This window comes from Larimichthys crocea, chromosome XV (assembly GCF_000972845.2).
Source record: "Larimichthys crocea isolate SSNF chromosome XV, L_crocea_2.0, whole genome shotgun sequence".
NCBI lineage: Eukaryota > Metazoa > Chordata > Actinopteri > Sciaenidae > Larimichthys > Larimichthys crocea.
Window position 1 is genome coordinate 10,881,260 of NC_040025.1, and position 22,503 is coordinate 10,903,762.

General features: G+C 44.5%; 1 protein-coding gene across 3 annotated transcripts in view; it reads right to left on the reverse strand.

Moving 5' to 3' along the window:
• hspg2 (heparan sulfate proteoglycan 2) overlaps positions 1–22,503 on the reverse strand; it is an 84,934-nt gene that overhangs the window by 20,696 nt on the left and 41,735 nt on the right. Inside the window, exons 10-49 of one of the 3 annotated variants that reach the window (XM_019273889.2) lie at positions 22,357–22,488; positions 21,810–21,954; positions 21,042–21,199; positions 20,799–20,939; positions 20,535–20,698; positions 20,277–20,456; positions 19,882–20,078; positions 19,391–19,538; positions 18,828–18,955; positions 18,519–18,605; positions 18,227–18,285; positions 17,848–17,909; positions 17,518–17,658; positions 17,110–17,280; positions 16,628–16,807; positions 16,410–16,528; positions 16,196–16,307; positions 15,664–15,777; positions 15,306–15,433; positions 15,026–15,112; positions 10,015–10,085; positions 9,763–9,827; positions 9,539–9,679; positions 8,548–8,739; positions 8,169–8,207; positions 7,665–7,769; positions 6,895–7,161; positions 6,728–6,781; positions 6,000–6,083; positions 4,984–5,076; positions 4,781–4,873; positions 4,376–4,606; positions 4,170–4,283; positions 3,956–4,083; positions 3,460–3,546; positions 3,306–3,364; positions 2,495–2,659; positions 2,261–2,371; positions 1,640–1,740; positions 1,073–1,253 (exon numbers count right to left, since the gene is read on the reverse strand). In XM_019273889.2, the coding sequence (XP_019129434.2) occupies positions 1,073–1,253; positions 1,640–1,740; positions 2,261–2,371; positions 2,495–2,659; positions 3,306–3,364; positions 3,460–3,546; positions 3,956–4,083; positions 4,170–4,283; positions 4,376–4,606; positions 4,781–4,873; positions 4,984–5,076; positions 6,000–6,083; positions 6,728–6,781; positions 6,895–7,161; positions 7,665–7,769; positions 8,169–8,207; positions 8,548–8,739; positions 9,539–9,679; positions 9,763–9,827; positions 10,015–10,085; positions 15,026–15,112; positions 15,306–15,433; positions 15,664–15,777; positions 16,196–16,307; positions 16,410–16,528; positions 16,628–16,807; positions 17,110–17,280; positions 17,518–17,658; positions 17,848–17,909; positions 18,227–18,285; positions 18,519–18,605; positions 18,828–18,955; positions 19,391–19,538; positions 19,882–20,078; positions 20,277–20,456; positions 20,535–20,698; positions 20,799–20,939; positions 21,042–21,199; positions 21,810–21,954; positions 22,357–22,488 (5,034 nt within the window). The remainder of the gene's footprint in view (positions 1–1,072; positions 1,254–1,639; positions 1,741–2,260; positions 2,372–2,494; positions 2,660–3,305; positions 3,365–3,459; positions 3,547–3,955; positions 4,084–4,169; positions 4,284–4,375; positions 4,607–4,780; positions 4,874–4,983; positions 5,077–5,999; positions 6,084–6,727; positions 6,782–6,894; positions 7,162–7,664; positions 7,770–8,168; positions 8,208–8,547; positions 8,740–9,538; positions 9,680–9,762; positions 9,828–10,014; positions 10,086–15,025; positions 15,113–15,305; positions 15,434–15,663; positions 15,778–16,195; positions 16,308–16,409; positions 16,529–16,627; positions 16,808–17,109; positions 17,281–17,517; positions 17,659–17,847; positions 17,910–18,226; positions 18,286–18,518; positions 18,606–18,827; positions 18,956–19,390; positions 19,539–19,881; positions 20,079–20,276; positions 20,457–20,534; positions 20,699–20,798; positions 20,940–21,041; positions 21,200–21,809; positions 21,955–22,356; positions 22,489–22,503) is intronic. The other 2 variants (XM_027288655.1, XM_027288656.1) reach the window with 2 other exon arrangements.

Genomic DNA, 22,503 nt, shown 5'->3' on the forward strand with positions numbered 1-22,503 from the left:
CAAACAGGACCGACTCAAGAGATGAAGGGATGAGGGTACAGTAGTATAAAAGCACATTTAGAAAGTGGTGGAGGTTTAACCTAATGCTAATAGCACCATTTTGTTCATTAACATTCGTCATTGGGATGATCGGGAGAGTTACACAGTGGACAGCAATTTCAGGAAGGGAGAGTGGGACACAGCACAAAAAAGCAGGGGTAGAGGGGGGTTTATCCTACTTCTCCTCTCAACCAGATACACTGAAGTCTTCTTTGAATGTCAGTCGCAGAATCACTAAGCACCGAATCGTGGCATCCACATTCCTCCTCATCATTTCACACTACAGCTCCGGCAGGAAGGAGGACCCCGGGAGCCCCAAAGTTAAAAGACTTTAAGACAGAATCCAGCACCCTGCTTTGTGAAACCTCTAACAGCAGAAAAACCAGTGACTGTATCAGCGATCGAGAAGCAACCGAAACCACCGCCACCGATTAATTCGACCCATGTGAGAACAAAATAAACAAGAGGAAAGAAAAAAAAAAACTAAATCTGCAGTAGCTTCAGAGCGTTGACGGAAAGAATTACCCACATATCACTGATCCAAAAGAGAGCTCATTTGGCCTATGCTTAGTGGATGTGTCATGACTTGAAATGTTTTAGTTAAATCCGCAACAGATACTTGACCCCATGTGTTATCTGCAAGATTAATACCCACAAGCTGTATTTCTTCATATAAAGTCCAGGAAAAAAAACACTGAGCAGAGACGCACAAGACAGCAAGTAGCAAGTTTTAAAAAAAGACAGTGAGAAGAGCTGCTTGGCGGTGTGATAATAAGACATGGCATCTGAGAGCAGAAGGCGAATGCACTGGGAGTTAGAACTGCAAGCTTATTATGCTGTTAACCCAGAGCTGAGTGTTTACAGTGCATGATGAGAAATGTAGTAAAACACAGAAGCATGCAGCACTGCAAGCTGGAGGCGGGGGGGGGGGGTTGGACTCAAGTTTAGACGGGGAAGGCAAATTACAGGAGCCAGAGCTGGTAGGGTATCAGAGGGTGATGGGTAATGGAATGCGGTGCCGAGGATCACGAACCTGGCACGTAGAGGATGGCAGTGCCCTCGTCCATGGCAAACATGTTGGAGCCCGTGCAAACGTAGACGCCTGCATCCTCGGGCTGGACGTTCTGAATTGTCAGGATGCCGTTGAAGTCCATGGCCCGGTTGGGCAGCTTCCCGTTACCCCTTCGGGTCCAGACCAGGGTGTAGGCAGGCGACTGCGGAGGCGTGAGCAGATAAACACACACGAATCACAACATGCATGCGATCCCAAACGTGTGCGGAACAATGCTCCTGTTGTTGTTGTCGGCCGCAGAACAAATATTCAGAGTCGAAATGTTTTGCAGTATCTGCTTACAGCATCATGGCAACATGCACCAACACTACCGACATGTACGTTGTATTATACATAAAACTCAGTGGAATGCACCTCAATTTTAGACCTTTAAATAATGCAAAACATAGGAGAGAGTTGATGTAAACTAAATCAAAACTCTCTGCAAGAATAATGTTAAACTATTCTCAGAAATATAGAAATATTTCTTATTAAAAACGAATAAATAAATAATAAATAAAGTAAAATATGCTCATCGACTTGTGTTACCTTGCTCTTTGCAGTACAGATGAAGCTGACAGTAGATCCCACCCTGACAGTCTGGGCTTTGGGCTCCTCGACTGTCACCTCAATGGGTTTGGATTGGCCATCTTGTGAGAAGCAGAGAGAGAATTAGTTTATACTGAAAGCAAACTGATCAACACTTATGAGGAGAACCTGTAAATAAAATCTAAAATTCTGTGTTTTGTGTTATTAATGTAATTTTTTACCATGAAGATAGTCGTGGAATGTAAATGTGAAGCTGACAAATGAAGCTCCTAATCAAATCCACTCTGGTAAACATCAGATGTGAGCTATTTCAATAATCAGGGGTATCAGAAGAAATTTCAAAATCATTATAAAAGACTTTTTACATCTAAAGGACAAGCCTGATTCACTGGCCTAATTGTTTTTGCTAGCTCTGTTATTCATAAATTATTCCGGCACATTCAAAACTCCAAATGCCAAGAACGAGCAACACCACAGTCAGCTAAACTGAAGAATGAGCTCTTACATAATCCGCGCGTAAGCAAACCCATGTGTGGAGCCACGGATGGAGTCTATCTAGTGTGTTGCAATAAAGCTGCTCGAGGGGAAAATAATATAATACGACAGCGAGGCCATACACACTTGTGACAACAATTTCAGCGCGACTCTTGTTGGTGCTGTGCTGATCCTGGCAGGTACAGACGTAGACACCGGCATCGCTCGCCTGGACCTTGGGGAAGTACAGCTCTGCTCCTGCACAAAACAGATGAGCGACAACATGTGTCGTATTCACACATAACACGTCATCCTGTATTATCTAAAGTTCTATTCATGCCACGATAGCTGTGTGATTGCGATTCGCCGCGTGTGATGTACCTTGTTTGCGTCTCTCAGCCGTGCTGGAGATGGATCGTCCATCCTCTCTGGACCAGAAGTAATAGTGTGGAGGATTGCCAGACACCTGACACCGGAGAGTGACATGACCACCCTGGGATGCCAGCACCCTCTCCGGATAAACCTTCACCACCAGGGAGGCTGCAGCTGCAAAGTGCAAAGGTCAAAGGGAAACTCATCAGGAATACTTTGAGAATATCAAAACAAATGAATCAGACATATTTCACAAAGACGGCTCAGGCGGTAAGCTTCTTATTTCTGTCTCACAAAGCAGAGTGGACACCTGGACGTCATCCAATGGGGACTAGTGTTTTTACCCGAACTTGTTTTTATTCACTTGGTCCCTGAGAGTTAGATTAGAAAGATCAATACCACGCTCATATGTGACTATAAGTATAAACTACGGCTGGTTAACAGTCAGTTTACTATACGAAACTAGAGCTAGCCTGGATTTACTGCTTGTAATATTCATTAAATTGCATTTTATATACATTTAGATATTTCGTTGGACTGGTTGGAGTTAGGGTGTTTCAGTGTCTGAAGCATTCTTGAATAATTCCTTTGTATATGCCCATAATAAGCCTGCTTCTATTCTGCAGGATCGTGTAGGATGTCGATGTTCAACTTAAGGCCTAACACACACGCAAAAAAAGAAAAAACACAGGGCAATGCAACTGATCGAAACATGAGTGTGAAGTCACATTGAAAAGTTCGGGAACATGAGCACAACAAACATTTTTCATATTTTATGAACACTGTTTAGTCATATTTCTAAAGGCAGATGAAGCCTTACCATCATACGGACGACACTTCTCTCTCCCCTGAGGGTTGCCAACATATCCGGGAGCACAACTGATGGCAGACACAACACATAACCACATGGTTAAGTCAGTTTCAGTACGAGTTTTGAGCCACGCCAAGAGTTGCAACAAGTTGGGTTAACTTACCGTTCACAGTACTGGCCGGTGTACCCAGGCTGACAGGCAGTACACTGATAGCCTCCATTTCCAAGGCTCTCACAGGTAGGAGAGAACCTGTTATAAGAGTTACAGACACCAGAAACAACAATATCAACCGAAGCTAACAAGTTTAGTGTCACATTCATCTTTTGCAGTTAAATGACTGATCTTTTCTCAGACAGTTTCATGTGATCTGGAAATTCCAAGTCTCAGCCGTGATTTGAAGCATGGCAGAGGAATGAAAATATGACGCTTCCTGGAACTTTCTAATTTTACTGACAGATTTCTTGCACAAAAACTTCAGTTCAAATGAAGCGAGTGAAGATACAAAATCACACGACATCAGTAGGAAAGTGCAGGAAATGTGTTTATAATGGAAATGAATCAAACAATGAATAAACAGGAGCAAGTGACAGACGCAGATCTGTCTTGAGCTATAAACGGAGGTGGAATTTGAGGTCTTGGTGTCCGTGCCAGGACTTACTGGTACTCTGGATCAGTGTGAGGACAGGCGCAGGGCTGGCAGTCCTCTGGAGTGCCAACAGTGGGCTCACCGAAGAAACCAGTAGCACACTGCTCACAGAGCTCTCCTTGAGTGTTGTGCAGACAGCTCTAGAAGGTGAGAGAGAAAAATATTTTGTGTTCCCAGGGTGCCATAAAAAAAGCCACAAGACCAGTATCAGTGTAGTGCTTTGTACCGTGCAGATGCCAGTCTCAGGGTGGCAGGAGTCAGAGTGGCCGTTGCATTCACAGAGCTCACAGTGGCCCAAGTATAGACCTCCTCCTGTGCGAGTATATCCGGATGCACAGTCCTTAAAAAGACAAAGATACATCCGTTTTAATGAATCACAATCAGTCACGTATTGTATCAAGTGAATAATTCAGAACAATTCAGAATAATTACCTGGCAAGACAGTCCCTGGTATCCAGGTGGGCAGCGGCACTGCTCCACCTCGAGGGCCTGTGCCAAGCCGCTGTAGTTGGGCACCGCAACTTCCATGCTGATGTCAAAGATGCTGGAGGAGCGCATCTCGGTGGAGTAGGACGCTCGAATCAGGATGTCGTCCAGATCAGCCAGAACCATCATCAGGTGCTCACGGGTGGCGGGCATGCCGTCGGGACGATGCCAGTTTTCCTGATTACAACAAAACACAACGCTTATTGTTGTGATTTGAAAGAAATTCATTGAAAAATCATAATTAACAATGTGATAATTGATTTATTCCTGCAGGAAAATCATGTTTTTGCCTGCCCTTCTCTAACAGGCCATGTTTATCATGTAGCAGCAGTGCTGTTATGAGCCACTCACCTCTTTGAAGACAACCTCAAACTGCTTAGTCTCTCTGCTGCCCTGCTGCCTCCTATTCCAGGGCAGACTTGACACCAGAGTGATATCGTTGCCCTGCAGGAACAACACCGACGGGTGAGCACAAGCTACAAAGAAGACATGTAACCACGGGAGGCGGGGTGGGGGGGTGAAAAAGGAATGAATCAGCATGAGGGCATACTCACAATAATCTGGATGTCGCCATCATCGAGCAGCGTTCCTCTTGGACCGGCCACATAAGAGATGGTGTATTTAAGCTTTCCGCCGTAAGAACCCACCTAAAACATGGTTAGTGAGGAAGAGGCTTTTAGATCTGATGCCAGACCAAACAGTGCTGCACTTCCCACGATGACAGAGAAACATCAAATGACGCCAACATCAATGCCAGATGGCTGCTTAGAGCAGCACAGTGTGTGCAGTTGCATCAAATCAGATGCACATGTGAGAGTTACCATGTTAACGTTCAGTTTAGTTGTTATGGAGGGTACTACTCAGTCTGTAAAAACAGTTTAAAGTTAACAGTATAAAGTCTTCTACGAGTGGAGGGAGTAAAAATAAAGTAAATAACCCTGCTGATGTCATAGTGACGTCATTGGGGTTATCTGAGCTCGGGCTGAGGCTTAACATCTTTAAAATAAAGACTGCATTACAAACTGGAGGTGTTTGAAAGAAATGGGTTTTTAGAGCGCAGTAGAGTTCTAATGAAATATGCTATCCAGTTGCATTATGGGAACTGAAGTTTTTTTTAATGTTTTGCTTCGATTTTTCCCATTTCTTTTTTTTTTGTTCCCCCAGCTTTTTTTCCCAACAATTATATGACTTCTGGCATTTGAATTTTGAATCCTTCTTCAACAAAATGTTAGATCATAAACAGCCAAACATGTGAAATCCAAGAGCAGTAAGGTATATTTGTAGTTTCTGTTTCTAATTACAGTTGCAGATGGAGTGGGCGTCAATTCTGAGCAACAACACTTGTCAGGATGAAGGAGGAATGAAAAGTCAAGAGGACGCTTACAGAGAGGGATGTGAAGAACTTAAAAAGGAATAGGGAGTGTGGACATGTGTGGGACTGGACAGAAGGGAGTATGAGGGCTGAGGGGGCAGAGGGAAGGCTGGAGGAGGTGCTATATTTTCCGTGACCTCAAAGGGGTTGACCCGAGGTCAGGAAGGGGACGTCACCCCACTGAGTTTTCACAGTTACCTTATCCCCTGTGAACTGCGCTGGGAGCTGCCAGTAGAGCAGACCATCCTGGTGCAAGCTGAAACCTTTGTAGACCAGAGAGTACTGAGAGGCAGAAGAGGAAGGAGAGGCATAAGAAAATAAGCCACAGATGAGAGACAGACAGAGAGAGACCAAATCACAGGCAGGCAGAGAAGCAGCACAAGCGCGCCAAAGAGTGAAGCCCTGACACGAATCCCGTGACAAATGTGTGACACACAATTAAACTCTTATAACTACATGTTTACTAGTAGAGATGCTATTAAAGGCTTCACTGACAATTTGGTAACAGCATAGAAAGTTGCGCTGTGCCTTGTCCGACAACTAAAACAACAACTCCCACTGTCAATAACAGGGGGAAAAAAATGACAGCTTAAGATGCGCCTCGGTAAGAGGCTGTTTTAAAGCAGACAACAGTATAATGACAGACTACTGTAAAACCAGCGCTTCTCTCAAGTGGACAATTACAGTGACAGCACCAAGTGGGAGCTATTTGCTTAACAATGGAAAATACCACCCAGTCAAGCATCGGAAGTGCGTGAGTTATTTATTCTCTGCATAGTATAAATAAAGTGTATTCTGCATCACTTCAGCAGAGCAGAATTTATGTGGACTACACATTAACTGCACTGAGCAAACCGAGGCCAGTTAAGTTGTTAATTAACTTTTAAAGCTTCATTATTAAACCAGTCAGTCATGCCGCCGTCTACCTTGCCGCCGCCCCCTGAAGCGCTAGAGGAAGTCTTGCTCAGTGTGTTCTTGTGCTGTCCCCAGAGAGAAACACAAGAAGTCACCACTATGACCAAGAAACAAACAAACAAACAAACGAACAAAGAAAAAGCATGTGAACCTCTTTGCAATCTCTGACTGAGTGTACCTGCAGGTGAGGAGCATGGCCTGGGGAATAGGGTTGGGGTCTGGTTGGTCTAACTGAAGAGGAGATATCAGACGGAGGAGGGGGGGGGCTCAGGTTACGCAAAGACCATCGAGAGGAGGAAGAGGAAGTTGGGGTACGAGAAGAAGAAGAGGAGGAAGAGAAGGAGGTTTTGGAAGAGGAGGGAAAGAATGGAGGGGAACCGGCTCGTCCGTTGGAGAAGTTAGAGAAGAGAGCCCAGACCTCATCGTCCAGCTGTCTGACACCACCCTGGGGAAGTGGAAAAGGGGGGTACCGGAGATATGTAACCATGGGAACACTCAAAATGACGGAAGTAGGGTTTAGAATTTAGTTCTTCCACGGTGTACACAGATGTACATCGCTGTAGGAAGGTGAACATGCTCAGTCATGCTTTTTAGTCTCTGATGTTTGGGTGTGCTGTTCAACAAGGCTCCGGTGAATTCAGTCGGATCACACAATAAACAATAAAACAACTTCTTGCACTGTAGAAACTTTCCTGAGACTTCTCCTCAGACCTTCTTAGTGATTCATGCACACGCAGGGTCTGACAACATGCCAACCTTTTTCAAACCGAAGTGATTCTCCTCATGCTGCTGCATCTATGGACCAAGATTTATCTCCATAGATGTGCACAAACTCTCAGTGTGTTAGCTTCCAACGATAAAAAACACTGTGCATCGAGTATTCTTATTAGATGTGTTGTGAGTGTTGCCTTCACTATATTAATCTACGGTCGCGTTCATACCAAATACCTTGCTAGCTCTTTTGGATCTGTGGGTGTCTTTACGTTCAGAGGCCATTAGGTTCCAAATGGAAGCATCCTTCCTTTGCTGCTCCTCCGGCCAGTGTGAGTCACTCTATTGATGTGGATAAAGCAAGCTCTTTGATCACTTTCCTTACCACTGAGCTGATGGTATTTGGGGAGTGTTATGGCGGTGTTATTGGAGCAAAGTTAAACTGTATGAAGCTCTTAAATGGACCAGTAATGATCAATCCGTTTACATTGCTCATGTGATGTGGAGCAGAAGGCAATTACTGTGCGCAATATGCACCACGATGGCCACGTCCAGCTGGAAACAGCAGAAAACAGCATGCTTCTAATCGACAGCACACATGATGATGTATCCAGAATGTATAAAAACGCGTATGGCACTGAGAATATCACAAAACGCCACATCAAAAGTTATTTCAAACATGCCAGTAAACACTTCAAACTACAGTCACATCATCACAGTCACTGACTGGCATTACTGTACCTGCTCTGCTCGTTTCGTGCGAGTAAAGAAAGAATCTCTCTATAAAGAGTAGAGGGCAAACACAAAGAAAACATGGACAGCTATGTAAGTGAACGCTGGGGCCATTAAATCCGTGCACATTATTTTACCCCGTGAACACACAGATTTGAGAAGACGGAGCAAAATATAGCAAGGGAGGCAAAGAAGCAAACAGATTGAGAAAATAATTGGCTTAGAAAGAAAGATGAAATAAAGCAGCAAAATAGAGAAAGCAATAGAAAAAAAAAAGGTGGTCTACAAATTGGCTGCCCAGCCCCTTATGCATGTCATTAAGGGGTCAATGATCTCGCTTAGGCTACTTCCACTAACTTAGCTGCTGTGAGCGCTCTTTGATACAGACCTTGTCCTCCTGGTAGACCCCTGGAAGCTGCCAGTAATGAGGCTCCTGTCCCAGGTAGTCGAAGTTGCTGTACGAGAGCTGAGTGCCTTCGGTGGAAACCTCCACGGAGAAACCGGTGGTGATGCGGTTGGTGCGCTGACGGTTCACCAGAGCGAATCCCTGGAAGTTCCCTGGAGTGAAGACTGAGGACACCTGCAAGAGCACGTTTGAAAAGGCAATCAAGCTCCAGTAGAAGATTAAGTAAAAGATTGGACACATGGCTCACTTTGCTGCCTGCATGAACATTTTAGGGAAAAAGTCAGTTTATGGGAAAACTGACAGTATAAGCAAAAATAAACTAGATTTAAATAGTTGAACTCGTCGTGAACCAGGGATAAATAAAGTTCAAGAATAAACACTTTGGCCTGACTGTGATGTGTCAGCTCCAAAATTTATACTTGCATTTCTTGGCCTGATCTCTAATGACTCATAAAGACTGACTGATACGTTCTATGGGCTTCTGTTGACTATCTTTGGAGTAAAGTAAGGATGAAAGCCTCTAAAATAGCAGGATGATAATGCAACACAAGGTGATGCTACAGAAAGCAGGTATGGAGAATGCTAGTGTTGCCAAACATTTAGGGACTGTCTATCTACTAGTGTAAAGACTCTTCTGATTGTCATCTGCTCTACTATCAATGATCTCTGCAGATGTGTAGATAGAGTTGGAGATATCGGTCAGTCTCTGGGCAGAGATCCTGGAGAGAGTGCTTGGAATAACTTGGAACAAGGCTGGACGGATGAATTTAGACTTCCTTCAAATTTAGACCACACACATCTTTTCTCTTTGAAGCGAACGTTTAACTCACTTGCTGATATGATCTTTACTGCTGCGTAGCTGCTTTCTCTGGTACAAACTTACATTTGGTTTCGGTTGTTCATGGGTCTAAATGGCCTCTTCATGAAGTATAAAGTAACAATTGCACCGTCGCTGGACATTTAAAGGACTCACCAGGTCTCTGTAGTAGGTAGAGCTGGAGCACTGCTGAGTGACGCCCATGCAGAAACAGGACAGGCACCCGTCTTTGTTTTGCTGGCTGAGATGGAAGGTTCCAGACTTACAGCTGGAGCAAGATGGGCCTTCAACGTTCATCTGCAATATAGTATCAAAGACATAAGACACAAGGCAATCAGTCCATTCTAGTCTGCCAAATGCAAGCGTCTTCGTTTGATCACCTTGCAGCGGCACACGGGACCATTGCAGCCTTCACTTCCTCTTTGGTCACAGCTATAGCAGTTACCTGTTGTAGGGCAGTGGAGAGGATAGTTACAGCATGTACCGGCTCTTTATTTGGAGACACTTTGTTAAATCCAGATTAATGACATGATTACATTAATGACAATCTTTATAGCTTTTGTTAAGATAAAGAACAAGCCAGAAGACGGAAAAATATCTGTCATGTCCCTGAATCAAAATACAGTATGTACCATTGACTTCATTGCCGCCAGCAGTACAACTCTGTCCAAGTAGGGGATTGCCACTGTATCCTGCGGCACATCTGAAATAAAAATAGACAGTGTGTGTTTAAACATTTCCAGTCAAAGAGGATACAAGTCTTAATCCAAAGTACAATGAGGCAGGAAGCTGGGAAGTCTGCAAGAGGTGATACATTTGATGGATCGTGTCCTTTTGGGAATCTTCTTGACATAAGGCAGACGTCATTCACCAAACAAAAGACTGAGTCATTCAGACGGGAAACATACAAACGATCTTCCATTCACATGACCTAAAGATTACGAACACCCAGCCTTCGCGTTGAATACAAACAGTTTTCCCAGAGAAACAAAAAGGGTCACGAAATATTGCTTGTACTGGAGATGGATGAAGCGTAGCCACTGCTAAAACCTTCAACATGTCTCAGATGTTGATTCCATCTCTCATATTGTGAAACTGAGGAACACCTCTGCACACTTTAACATTCATGGAAACATGTCACCACAAAATAAAAGCGTCACAAATACAGAAGTGTCACAAGGAAAAAGAAGAGCATAGTTGATGAGCCGCAGAAGGAGATGCTAAGCTGCTAAAGATACTTATGATAACTGCGATACAGCCAAGCCATACGCCTTCAACCCAAGCAAACAACGCCACTGCCACCAGAGCAAAGGCTAATCCAACCATAGATCTGGGTAGGTTGCCCTGAGGACATCTGCTGTCAGTCTTACCTCACCTGTCCTCTGGCAGGTCCACGGGTCAACAGCCAACTTCCATGTTATGAACTTGCTTTGGGAAAACCCTATTCAAGCTAACTTTTAAGACGTACAATAGTTTCTAAGATTTGGTTAGCTCAGTCCTTCCAGTCAGTGATGTTTGGGAAACAGAAGATACATCAAAATAGATATATAGGCCATGTGAAAATGCTAAGAATGTTCATAACTTAAGGCTATTAACAAAAGACATAAAGCTCAAGATAAACACAACATGACAACAACAATGGTAACAATGTTAAACTAAACAATCTCACAAACAATTTAAACGTTCCTACTAAAAACGGTATAGATATGATCTTAAAAGCTGGGTCAATTTATTTCTAACATTTAAATACTGATATGACAGTTGTTGATAGTGGAAATATTCAATACTTTGGTCTTACAAATAATTGCCATGAAACGGACTATGGATTTTCATGTTCCCCAGAAGATAAATCGAGATAAAAAGTTCTTTTCAGGCACATCTGACGTTCTTCTTCCAGTGCCACCATTGAGCCAAAATACCTAACAAAAATATATAAGTAATATCAAAATATAATGTATCATTTTCAGTAACATTTCATGCTCCACAGAGGATGATCCCCTTCCACTTACCAAGACCTTTCTGCTAGTTACACAGAGTTTGACAGAGTATATTGGACTACTGCTGTCCAACTGTGGTCCTATTGCTTTTGGGGAACCCATGACCTTTTGTTTATCACCATTGGCTCATAATGTCGACTATTCACCAAGCTACCATAATGATGATGTGACTACCATCAGTTTTCAAAGTATTTAGTCATAAACCAAAGTATTGGAGAAACCTTTGTGCAAAGTTAAATGTCAGGGAACCACCATTCGAATTCAATGCCCAATGTTTCAATCCTCTGGGGACCATAAACATCTGTAAGAAATTTCATGGCAACCCATCAGTCTGAACCAAGATGGTTGACCAACAGAAAGAGATTGACGTTTTCTTTTCAATCTTTAATGTTGATACATATAATTGTTATTATCATTAGTGAGATTTTTGATTGTCTGTAATGTTCTGGTTCTTCATCCACGAAATTTAACATTTTAAGAAATTTTCTTAAGAAATTAAAAATAAAAAAACTGTAAAACATTGTCAGGGATTTGATTAAAAACATTCAGCAAAGAATGCATGCACTGCAAACAATATGTAACTTTGTCATAAGATCACACGGTGGCATAGAGGCTTTTTCCAGGACACCAACGCATATAATTGAGAACACAATTACAAACATACTTGTGTGAACGCAGGAATCAAGAATGAGAATGAAATAGTTGGGGGTGATACTTGTAAAACATGAGGTAGTCTGGCCATAACACAAATGGACAAATGTATACACATAAGAGGTACTAATGCTAAGCTATCTCTTCATAGCAGGATTTTGTGCAATAGTTCTGATTATAATAAAATACACCTTAAAAGCCATAAGTATCAAAATAATAACACCGCACTGGGATGGCATTAAATATCTGGAAAGTCCCTCTGAAATAACACAGTATCAAAAAAATCAGTCCCTTCATAAAGTTCCATTGACGTGGTTGCAGTAACAGATATAAATATCAGGATCAGAGGCTACACATGATGAAAAATTATAATTAAAAAACAACAAATACACATTATTCCCTAGTCATCAGGGATAATTTTGATAGGAATGGCCAGCCTTCCCAAGACAACATGAAGAGAACCATCTTGATTCGTTTTCTGCTTTGAGGACTTGTGACCTCCGTTTAAGAGCTGCAGTAGGTCCAAAACACCAGAATGACGGTTTATCTTCTTCTTGTGGGGTTTTTTAGTAATTTTCTTTACAGTGGTAGGGTTAGTTTTAGCGGGAGTTGATTTCCTTTTCACTGTTGTGTTAGGCTTCTTTGTGGTAGTCGTAATAGTAGTCTTGGTTTTAGGGGGAGTTGATTTCTTTTTCAAAGTTGTGGTAGACTTCTTTGCAGTGGTAACCTTGGTAGGTTTTGGGGTGGTAACTGTGTTCTTGGGTTTGCGAGACACTAACTTATATGAATTGTCCTCAGTCTTTTTCTCATTTTGGTTAGAGCTACCCTTCTGCGGCTTTGACGACTTCTTTGAATCGACTTCTGAAGACTTTCCACCCTCCTGGACCTTTTTCGGAACCGGTGCGTCTGATCTAAATGACTTGTTACGTCCATTGTTTTTTACAGGCAATGCCGAATCCTTTTTATTGGCTTGGTCAGGCTTTGCAGGCTTTGATGTGTGAGTTGGTGGCTCCAGTTGAAACTTTGTGACTGTTGCTTCTTTTTTAACTTGCTTTGGTTTTGTTTTGTTTGGCTGTGAAACACGTTTAGCTGTCACGGTGGACCTCCTATCTCCTGACCTTTTTGCTTGAGGCTTTGCTGTAGCTTGAGATCTAGATTTTGAAGTAGTTCTAGGTTTACTCACGGTGGTCTTCAACTTGATCGTTGACTTTGTCGGAACCTGACTTTTGGATGACCTAGTGACTGATTTAAGCTTTGCAGTGGTTTTTACTGATGCAGTTGTGACTGCTGGTTTGAGTTTTCTCTCTTTCCGGGGAGTTGTGGTGGCTTTGTTTGCAGGGATGCCTGGGGTAGGTATGCTTTTGGGCACTGTGGCTCTACTGGTGAAAGGCGTTTCAGTAGGTCTAATTCTAACTGGAGGCTGAGGTGTTGAGTACAACGGTAGTGCAAGGACTGTTGGTGTTGAAGGCACAGCCCTCTTTTCTTGGAGGGAACGGGAAGCATGTCTAGCACGTTTCATCTTGTTCATTTCCTGAGCCAGGGCAGTAAAACCATCAATCAGGATCTCCAGCCTTCCCTCCAGTCTGCTCAGACGGGCATCCATGTCTGTGTAGCTCATCTCCAGCTCGCTAACCTTCTTGTTCTTCTCCCCAGCCGACTGGATAGCGATGAGGTCCTTCAGCTTGGAGTTTAGCTCGCCTTGATGGTCCTCCATACGGTGAATGCTCTCCTTCATATCAAGCGTGTTTTTTTCCAGCATGCTCAGCCGCTGGTTAAAGGTATTCAGGTGAATCCGGAGCAGGTGGTGGAAACTGGAGTGTCTCGTATCTGGACTGGGTGTAAAACGTGGTGGGAGCCTAGTTGCTGATCTGTTGGGGGTGACTGAGACGATGCCCATCTTAGCTGGTGTAGTGGAGCGGGTGGTGCGATGGTGACTTGCAGTAGACAGTAAAGACCTAGTGGGGATGATGATTGTTTCTACGGTGGTTTCACCATCTCCACTTCCAAACTGTATTATCTCTTTCTGCCAGCTGAAATTGTACACTGCATCAGCTCCGCATCCCGCAGGTAGGAAGCCTTCTAGCGGCCTCTCCCGGAAGGGGTCCCCACAACTGTCTGCAGACGGCATCTCTTCTCTTAATGTCAAAACAGCAGAATCAGGCATGATGCAGGGTAGAGACGTTTAAACATCAGATTATTCGCATGTTGCGTCTTAAACCCAAGTCACCTCGTCATCTTTGCCTTTCGGAGCGGCAAAGATCGATTAGCCAGACAGGAGTCCTCATAAATGCCACATCTACATTTATGTCGTAAAGACCCAGAAAATACATTTGGTCTGTGCACAGACAGAGATCACATGAACCAACACCTCAAAATTTCACTACTAGCTACAAGCAAAGCGCAAAGCCGAAAGCAGAAAGCGATATTTGAGAATGCTTTTGGAGGTGAAGCAAAGGACAGAAAAAAGCAAAAGTAAGGTCTAAAGCCAACTAAACTGAAGGTTTCCTCAGGACATACAGCACTGTTATGTCTCGTATCGCAAATTTAATTTCCAAGAACAATAAAAATCTGGGTGATGACTCAGTACCACCAAAGGCCCCGTTATCCTTAACAAAGACGTTCTTCTACCACAGCCGAAATGACCTACTTTGCAAGTCAATAAATCCAGGAAAACAATATCCACCAGCAGGTCTGGAAAAACAGGACACAGCACTTAACTTCACAGGTTCATCAGAATGGGTGGCACCGATTTGCGTCTCCCATCCCTTGACAGACCCCACTCAATCACAAAGAGATGCAAACCACACACATGCTTATATCCCTTTCCTGTGAATGAAACCACTTGGCGCTACAGTGCCAGCCCCTGCTAACCTCGCTGCCGGGCCCACCCAGTAAAACCCAAACACTGAGCAGTGTCCAGAGGGCTGAGAGAGGAAGAAAGAAAAAGAAAAGGAGAAGCAGAAAGAGAGGAATGGAAGGGGTGGTGGTGGCGTACCTTTCACAGCGCCTTCCACTGTATCCAATCGGACAGTTATTACAGGTTGGCTGACCATCAGAATCCAGAATGCAGGTTGAGGAGAATCTGTGCCAACAGAGAACCACGCCCATCATGAGGATGCTTCTTTTGGCAGTAGTCACGTACAATTTGACTTCAGCTAATGCACTGCACACAGTTTACTTTGCCTAATCTACCATTAAACAGAATTGTTAACTGTAATCCACATTAACGGAATAAAACTGGCACAAACTGAAAAGACTTTAAGACATGAACTCACTGGTTGTTGGAAGAGGTTCCATGACAGGGGCAGGGTTTGCAGGCCTGAGCACCGCCTGTTAGAGGATTTCCATAGAAACCAGGCTGACAGATCTCACACCTTGGCCCAGCGGTGTTATGGAGACATTGCTTTTGGTCAGGACACACACACAAATAAAGAAGAGGTGAGATCCACAGAACGGTTGAATGTACAGTACTTGCGAGTGATGGTGTGTTTCCACATGTTGGGATTTGCCAAGAAACCATTAGTGCATTCCACTGCGGAGATCAAAGCAGGTTCGACGTTGGCAGCAGACTGAGAGAGAGAGACTGAGAGAGAGAGAGGGAGAGAGAGAAAAGAGGAGTAGCATAAAACCTACCACACATTTGCCGGTCTCGGGGTCACAGCTGCTGGCGTGGCCGTTGCAGTTACATCTCTCACAAGTGCCCAGGTAAAGGCCGGAGCTGGACCGGGAGTAACCGTCATCGCACTCCTGCAACGACGTGGAAAAACACCTCGGGTTATAAAAAAAACAAGTGATGACAAAGAGGGATATGTCTTTCTTCCTCTGCAGCGGGGAGGCAGACTGCAATTATCATCAAGGACTGTAATGGAAAAACTGTGTTCTTCTTAACAAGCTTAGACATATCTGGGCCTTATGTTTCTTTTATCAAAATAAAACTAAATTAAACCGACAATTCCAGAGCATATAAGTTTATACCTTGGAAATAGCTTTTTTCTGATCTTTTAACCAGCACATGTACCCTTACTATACAAATAAAGCCACAACATCTGGCAACAACATCTGCTGCTGAAGCTTGTGAGAAAAAATGCTAGCAAGTGGACCTTAGATGAAGATTTTCTTTGGCTGAATTAAACTGAACTACTTTGTCTGAAATCCGCATGTGTACCTGGCAAGATGGTCCTTTGTATCCCTGAGGGCAGGCGCACTCTTCCACCTCCAGAGCGCGTTCATTACCGGTGGACTGAGGAACAGCAATGTCCATCTTGATGTCTGAGATACTGTTTAACACCAAGAACACACAATTAACACACTTCCACTTAAAAAGTTCAATGTTCTAGGATTCATTTGCTACGAAGCGACAGAGGAAAGTCCCGCCATACCCGCTCTCAGCCATGTTGTCTGCGTAGGAAGCCCTGATCATGAAGACGGTAACATCAGCGAGAGCCATCAGCAGGTGCTCGCGGGTACACGGCTGTCCATCAGCCCGACGCCACGCAGACTGTCACCGAGAGGGATGGAAAAATGAAGAAAAGTTAGTCTACTAACACTTTGTGCCGATTCAGATTTGGTCGATCGATGAACACTGATGAACACACACCTCTCTGAAGGTCACGGTGACGGTGTGTGGGACACGAGGGGCAGGCTTGGTCTGAGAGTGGTGCTCCAGGAAGATGCCGTTGCCCTGGAGAACCACGTCTGGCTGGCCGTCAATCACCAGCGAGCGTTGAAACGGTTCAAAGCGCACCGTGTAGAGAAGCTCACCCCCGTAGGCCGTCACCTGGTAGCAACATGGTGAGAGAGGAAGAGAAACTCGTATCAACAATGGCGGAAAGGTATTTTCACCCCTGTGATACTATGGGGAAGTCATAAGACATCCATGTTGGGCTTGACTGTGAATTCAAGCCAAAGGTTCAAAGGAGTCTTGCTGTGTGGATAAGTGCAGCCTTTTCACTTGACAACATGTCGAGGCACGACTAAGTGGGACGGAAAGGGCAGGGAAATCGAGCTTGGCGAAAACTTCACAGTTTGTTCCTCTAGCCTGCTCTCTACTTTGTTTTTTTCTTTTCTTTTTTCTTTCACCTTATCTCCTTTGAAGCTCTGAGGCAGGACCCAATAGTAGATGTCGTTGGGGATACTGGAGAAGGAGCGGTAAATGACTTCAGAGCCTCTCTGGGTGATGCCTTCGGAGATAGTTTTAGTGTTGGCACTGTTGGAAAGGGAGAAGAGCTGCCCGTTCGCCCCTCCTCGCAGCTGAGGGACACAAAAAAAAAAGATCGTCTGACTGAGATGTGAACAGAGATTTGGACGTGATCCCACTTGAGCACAATCACTGTTTGCACTTTGCTTCGCGGTGTTTAGCATCTGAAAAGATTTGCTGATACAGCATGACTGAACAAACACTGAGTCAAACCTTGATACCAAACTTATTCACCCTCCCCTCCCCCTCCCCATCCTTTTTAAATTTAGTAGCTTGGCAACCTCCGGTACCTGATCTCTATTCCAAGTGGAGCTGGCACACTGTTTAGTGACGCCCATACAGAAACAGCGCAGACAGCCCTCGGGGTTGGCCTCCGAGAGGTGGAAGAAGCCGGGTTTACACTCGTCGCACAAGGCGCCTGCCACGTTGTTCTAGCGCGCACAGGCGCGGAAACAAACACACAAACAAACACACATGTATTCCATCTGCTGATTTCTTTCATGGAAGATTAAATAAAAACGGACACGTAGCTGCTTCTCGAACCACAAATTAACAACAGATCACGCTAAATGGTTGTAATAAAATCCTAATATTTCACTTAGCCACGCTGCATAAAATACCTTGCAGCTGCACGGTCTGCTGTTGGAGGTGATAACCCCTCTGTTATCACACTTGGAGCTTTCTGCAGGAAAGAGAGCAGTGGAAAAGAAGATGACATATGGGGGGAAAAAGGAAAGTGCACCTGGGAGTGTTCCAACCCTTCTGCATACCTGAGACATGACCACACACTACAGCCTACTGTAACGCCAGGCAGAGAGGGAAAATAAAACAACCCTATGGTAATCATTACACAGAGTTCAGACGTCCTTGTGGTCGTATCGCTGCCTGACTGGAGAGTACAGCAGGTAAAAACGATGCAGGTGCAGCTTCAGTTATTTTCATGCCACGAAATGAGAATTTCAAATATGTTGCGTGTGCAATTGTTGAGCGCATACTCACGGATGGGAACACATTTTCCATTAGGCAGGAGGGGGTTGCCCTGGTAACCAGGAGCACACCTGAAATGAAACACACCATGCATGCATTTGTTACAGCCCATTCTGCATCAGTCGTCGGTTGTTCCATAAAGCGTTGCCGGTTGTTTTCGACCTTCATCTGACTTTTACTCCACGCGCCGTGGGAGTCCGTGGAAATCCCCACTCTATTATGTTTTATAAGCTATATTATTGCCATCCCCAGACTATTTAAACTGTGACTTAAAGGCGGGCGATAATGTTATCAGTTTCCTCACTTTTCACAGCGTCTTCCTGTGTAGCCGGGCCTGCAGGCATCGCATGTTGGCTGTTGGTCAACATCCAGGAAACAGGTGTCGGAAAACCTACAACAAAAAAACAAAAAAAAAGCCACAGATTAAAAAAAAAAATACAACAGTGAGTTAATGAGTAGCAGGCTGAATGAATAAAGCAGTGCTCAGATATCTGAATGAGCTCAGCTTTTGGTCGTAAAAAAAACTGTGCGGCGAAACATTAATTCATTCATTCCCTGCTGATGTGTGTGGTATGTGCAAACTGGCAGATGTGTGTGTGGTCTGTGACCTTACCGCCGTGAGGTCTCATAGTACGGGCAGGGGCATGGCTTGCAGTCGTCGGGGCGACCTCTGCTCGGGTCACCGAAGTAGCCCGAGCGACACTTGCCACACTGAGGGCCCTCTGTGTTGTGCTGGCAGCTCTGCGGCACGGAGGGAACACACTGGTCATTCTCTAACATGGATGCCACTCAAAATAGGAAAAGGAATAGTTTGACATGGGAATATACTTATTCACTTTCCTTCTTTTTCATTAGATGAGAAGATCAACGCCAGTTTTATGTCTGTACTCTAAATATGAAGCTAGAGCCAGGAGTTCCTCTAAATATATTAATTAACATGTAATATCTTGTCTGTTTAATGTAAAAACAACTCAATATGGGTTTTGTTTACCTTTAAAGGGAGCCAGATGATCTGTTTCTAAGCTTATGGTCTATATTTAGAGTACATACTTGAATGTGGTGTTTATCTATTCTTGGCAAGAAAAGGAGGGAGGAATAAGGAGGTGATTATGTGCAAAATTTAGATTTATCGCAAGTGATTGACAGCCAGAAAGAAAAAGGGGCGTTAGCTATTACCAGGCAATGCCCGCTGATTGGATCACATGCGCCGGCGTGTCCATTACAGTTACAGCCAGCACAGGTTCCGAGATAAGAGCCACCGGGGACGCGCTCGAAACCAGAGGAGCACGTCTCGCAGGACAGGCCTGAATACCCGGGAGGACATCTGGGAATGATAAAACATGGGTCCCATCAAGCACGGTTTCAATTCCAATAACTCAAAACTTTCCTAATGTTGTAAATAAAAAACAGCTGACTCAAGCACAGCCAAAGTATACATTTTTTAAAAACTTTTAAGTGGAGATTCTGAAGCGAGAGAGATGGGAATAAGGTGCAAATGGCTGGAATTGGACCAAGGATGTTACATATATGAACATTACTGTATCAATGTGCACCACTTTTGGACACGTCCCAACAGGTTGCTTTGATTGCCTGACAGCTTGTAAGATATCACTTAACCCCACAGTATCTTCACTGGGATCTTCACTCGAGGGGTTTTTCCTTCTTACCTGCACTCTTCGACTCTCTTTGCATGGCCCAGAATGCTGAACTCCACGGAGGTGATGTCCATGACGATGTCACTGAGTGCCACGCTGACCATGTGGTTATCGTAGATGGTGCGGATGTTGATGCTGTCCAGGTTGGCGAGCGTCATCATCAGATCCTCCCTGCTCACGGGGCGACCGTTGGAGTGCTGCCAGTTATCCTGAAATACAAATACAACGTCAAAATCTTGTTTTTTTAGTGTTAAATGTGTATTTTTAGTCCTCATCTTTGAATTTATAGACAGCAGCTACAACATTTTTGGACAGGACTTCATGCAATCATCACAGATTTAGCACAGGATTGTGCAGATTCTGCACTTGTCGTTACTAGAGGAACATTTCTTTAACCAAAGACCTACTTCAGTGAATTTGATCTCCTTTTGGTTGACCACTTGGGCAGGGGTGGTGTTGCCTCTGCGGTACACAAGCCTGCGTCCATTTCCAACCAGTATCACATCCGGTTTCTCCACGACCTCAGACAGACCGCGGGCCAGCGTGTACCGCACGTTGTACATCAGGGATCCTCCATAGGAGTCAATCTAAAAACAGATTTGTAATGTTTAAGTGTGATAATTAGTTACGTTTGAATTAGATTTGTAAATATTTTTATGCTCTACCTTGTTGCCCAGGAAGTGGCGAGGCAAGATCCAGTAGGAGTCAAGGTTGAGGAAACGGCGTGACAGGTCGACGAGCTGGAACTCCTTCATCTCGGGGTTAATGAGGAGCTGGGTGGAGGAGAGAGGAGGAGTGCCTGGCCTGGAAGGGTAGGTGACATTCACTCCTGGAAATAAGAACAAGAGATTCATGCTTTAAACGTTACAACTACGCAAACCTTTAAAAGGCGTTTCAGTTTGACGACAAATTTGCTCTGGCTTCGGTACCTTTGAAGTCCTCCTCTTCGGTAAATCGCAGGCTGATCTGGTTGCGGTAGCGACCGGTGGCTTTGCAGTTCTTGGTGATTCCAGCGCAGAAGCAGGACACACAGCGGCCCTCCACGCTGAAGTGACCTTCAGGACAATTGCCTACAGAGAACAAGAAAGGATTTATCTAACTCTCTAACTCTTTCGTCAATTAATATATAGTTTGTTGTGGTTTTTTTTTAATGAAATGTGAGCCATCAGTACCTGGATTTGGATTAGACGTGAGAGTAAGCACTCCGTCTGGGATGCCAAACACCAGGCCTTTAGCGTTGATGGCTTCGCAGGTGTACGCCCCCTGATCGGCCTCCTTCACATCGCGAATGGTAAGGGTGCCTCGGCCGTTCTCGCTGGTCATGGAGATCCTGTAAAAAACACAGAAACATAGCACACGGGGGATCAGCTGTGGCGTGGCTCTCGCTGTAAAATATATCTGAATCCATAAAGTTGCCTAACGACTTACACAGCAGACTACGCCCCAGAATTCACATCCCCAAACCACAACTTTTTGGAGTTGGAGCACACCATAAATATCTCAATAATTAAAATCACAGGTTGATAGTCAATCTTGAGTCAGCGCTGCTGATCTTACAGGGCTGTCAACAGTTATACTGAGGCCTCAACACTCTTCCCATGTCAGGTGGGAAACACATGAAGAAGACGAACCGATGGAATGAATCGTTTTCAAATCCTCACGGTCTGCTGCTGCTGTCACTGATCAATTAGGCAACACTAACTTTCAGCAGATGCAGATGTTTTGTTGGAGACAGCTTGTCCAAACAGTGCAAAACATGTTTTTCTGAAAGTAGCATCCAAAAAAAAAAAAAAAAAACTATTCCCAACACATTAAAAGCATTTGGACATAATTTTTTTATAAAATAATCTTGTCAAACTTAGTTAATTTGATTTGTGGGTTTTAATTACAGTGCGGATAATAAGAATTGGGCGGGGTGGTGAACGTCCCATCAAACCCACCTGCTGCTGACAGGAATGTGTCCCCAGTTGAGTCTCCAGGTGATGATGGGTGTTGGCACTCCGACAGCCTGACAGGTGAATGTCACCGTCGCCCCGCGCGCCGCCTGAACGGACTCCTCCGGCGGGCTCGTCACAGAGGGGGGAGCTGGAAAGTGTCAAGAAGACGAGAGCTGATTTAAGCACATAATTAATGCACATGTACAAAAAGGTTGGCATGTGACTTGGAACTTGGCGATCCAAGTGAATGCCCCGAAAGTCAGAGGAAACATAATTCTCTCGCTATGCACGGACAATTCCCTTTTCAGTTCTCAGGGATAGACGCTTCACAAAAAGCTCAGTGTCTCGCTCGACACATGTGTGAAAAGAGCATGGCTCACAGCAAATTAGTCACAGCGTACAAAAGAACCCAGAGGGTGAGCATAGAGGAGGGTCAAAGAAGCAAAAGAGAGTGAGAGAGAGTGCAAAAATGTGGGAGAAAAAAAAAATGTGCATGGAGTAGGAGAGGAAGCTTGTAGGAGCTGCAGACAGCTGTCTGTGCGAGACTTACTGCAGCCGTACTCATCGGAGCGGTCGGGGCAGTCTGGCTCTTCATCGCACTGGTAACTCGCCGGGATGCAGGTGCGATCGCTCAGGCATTCAAACTGCTCAGGAGCACACCTGTCATCGGGACCCTTGGTGGCTGTAGAGATTTAGC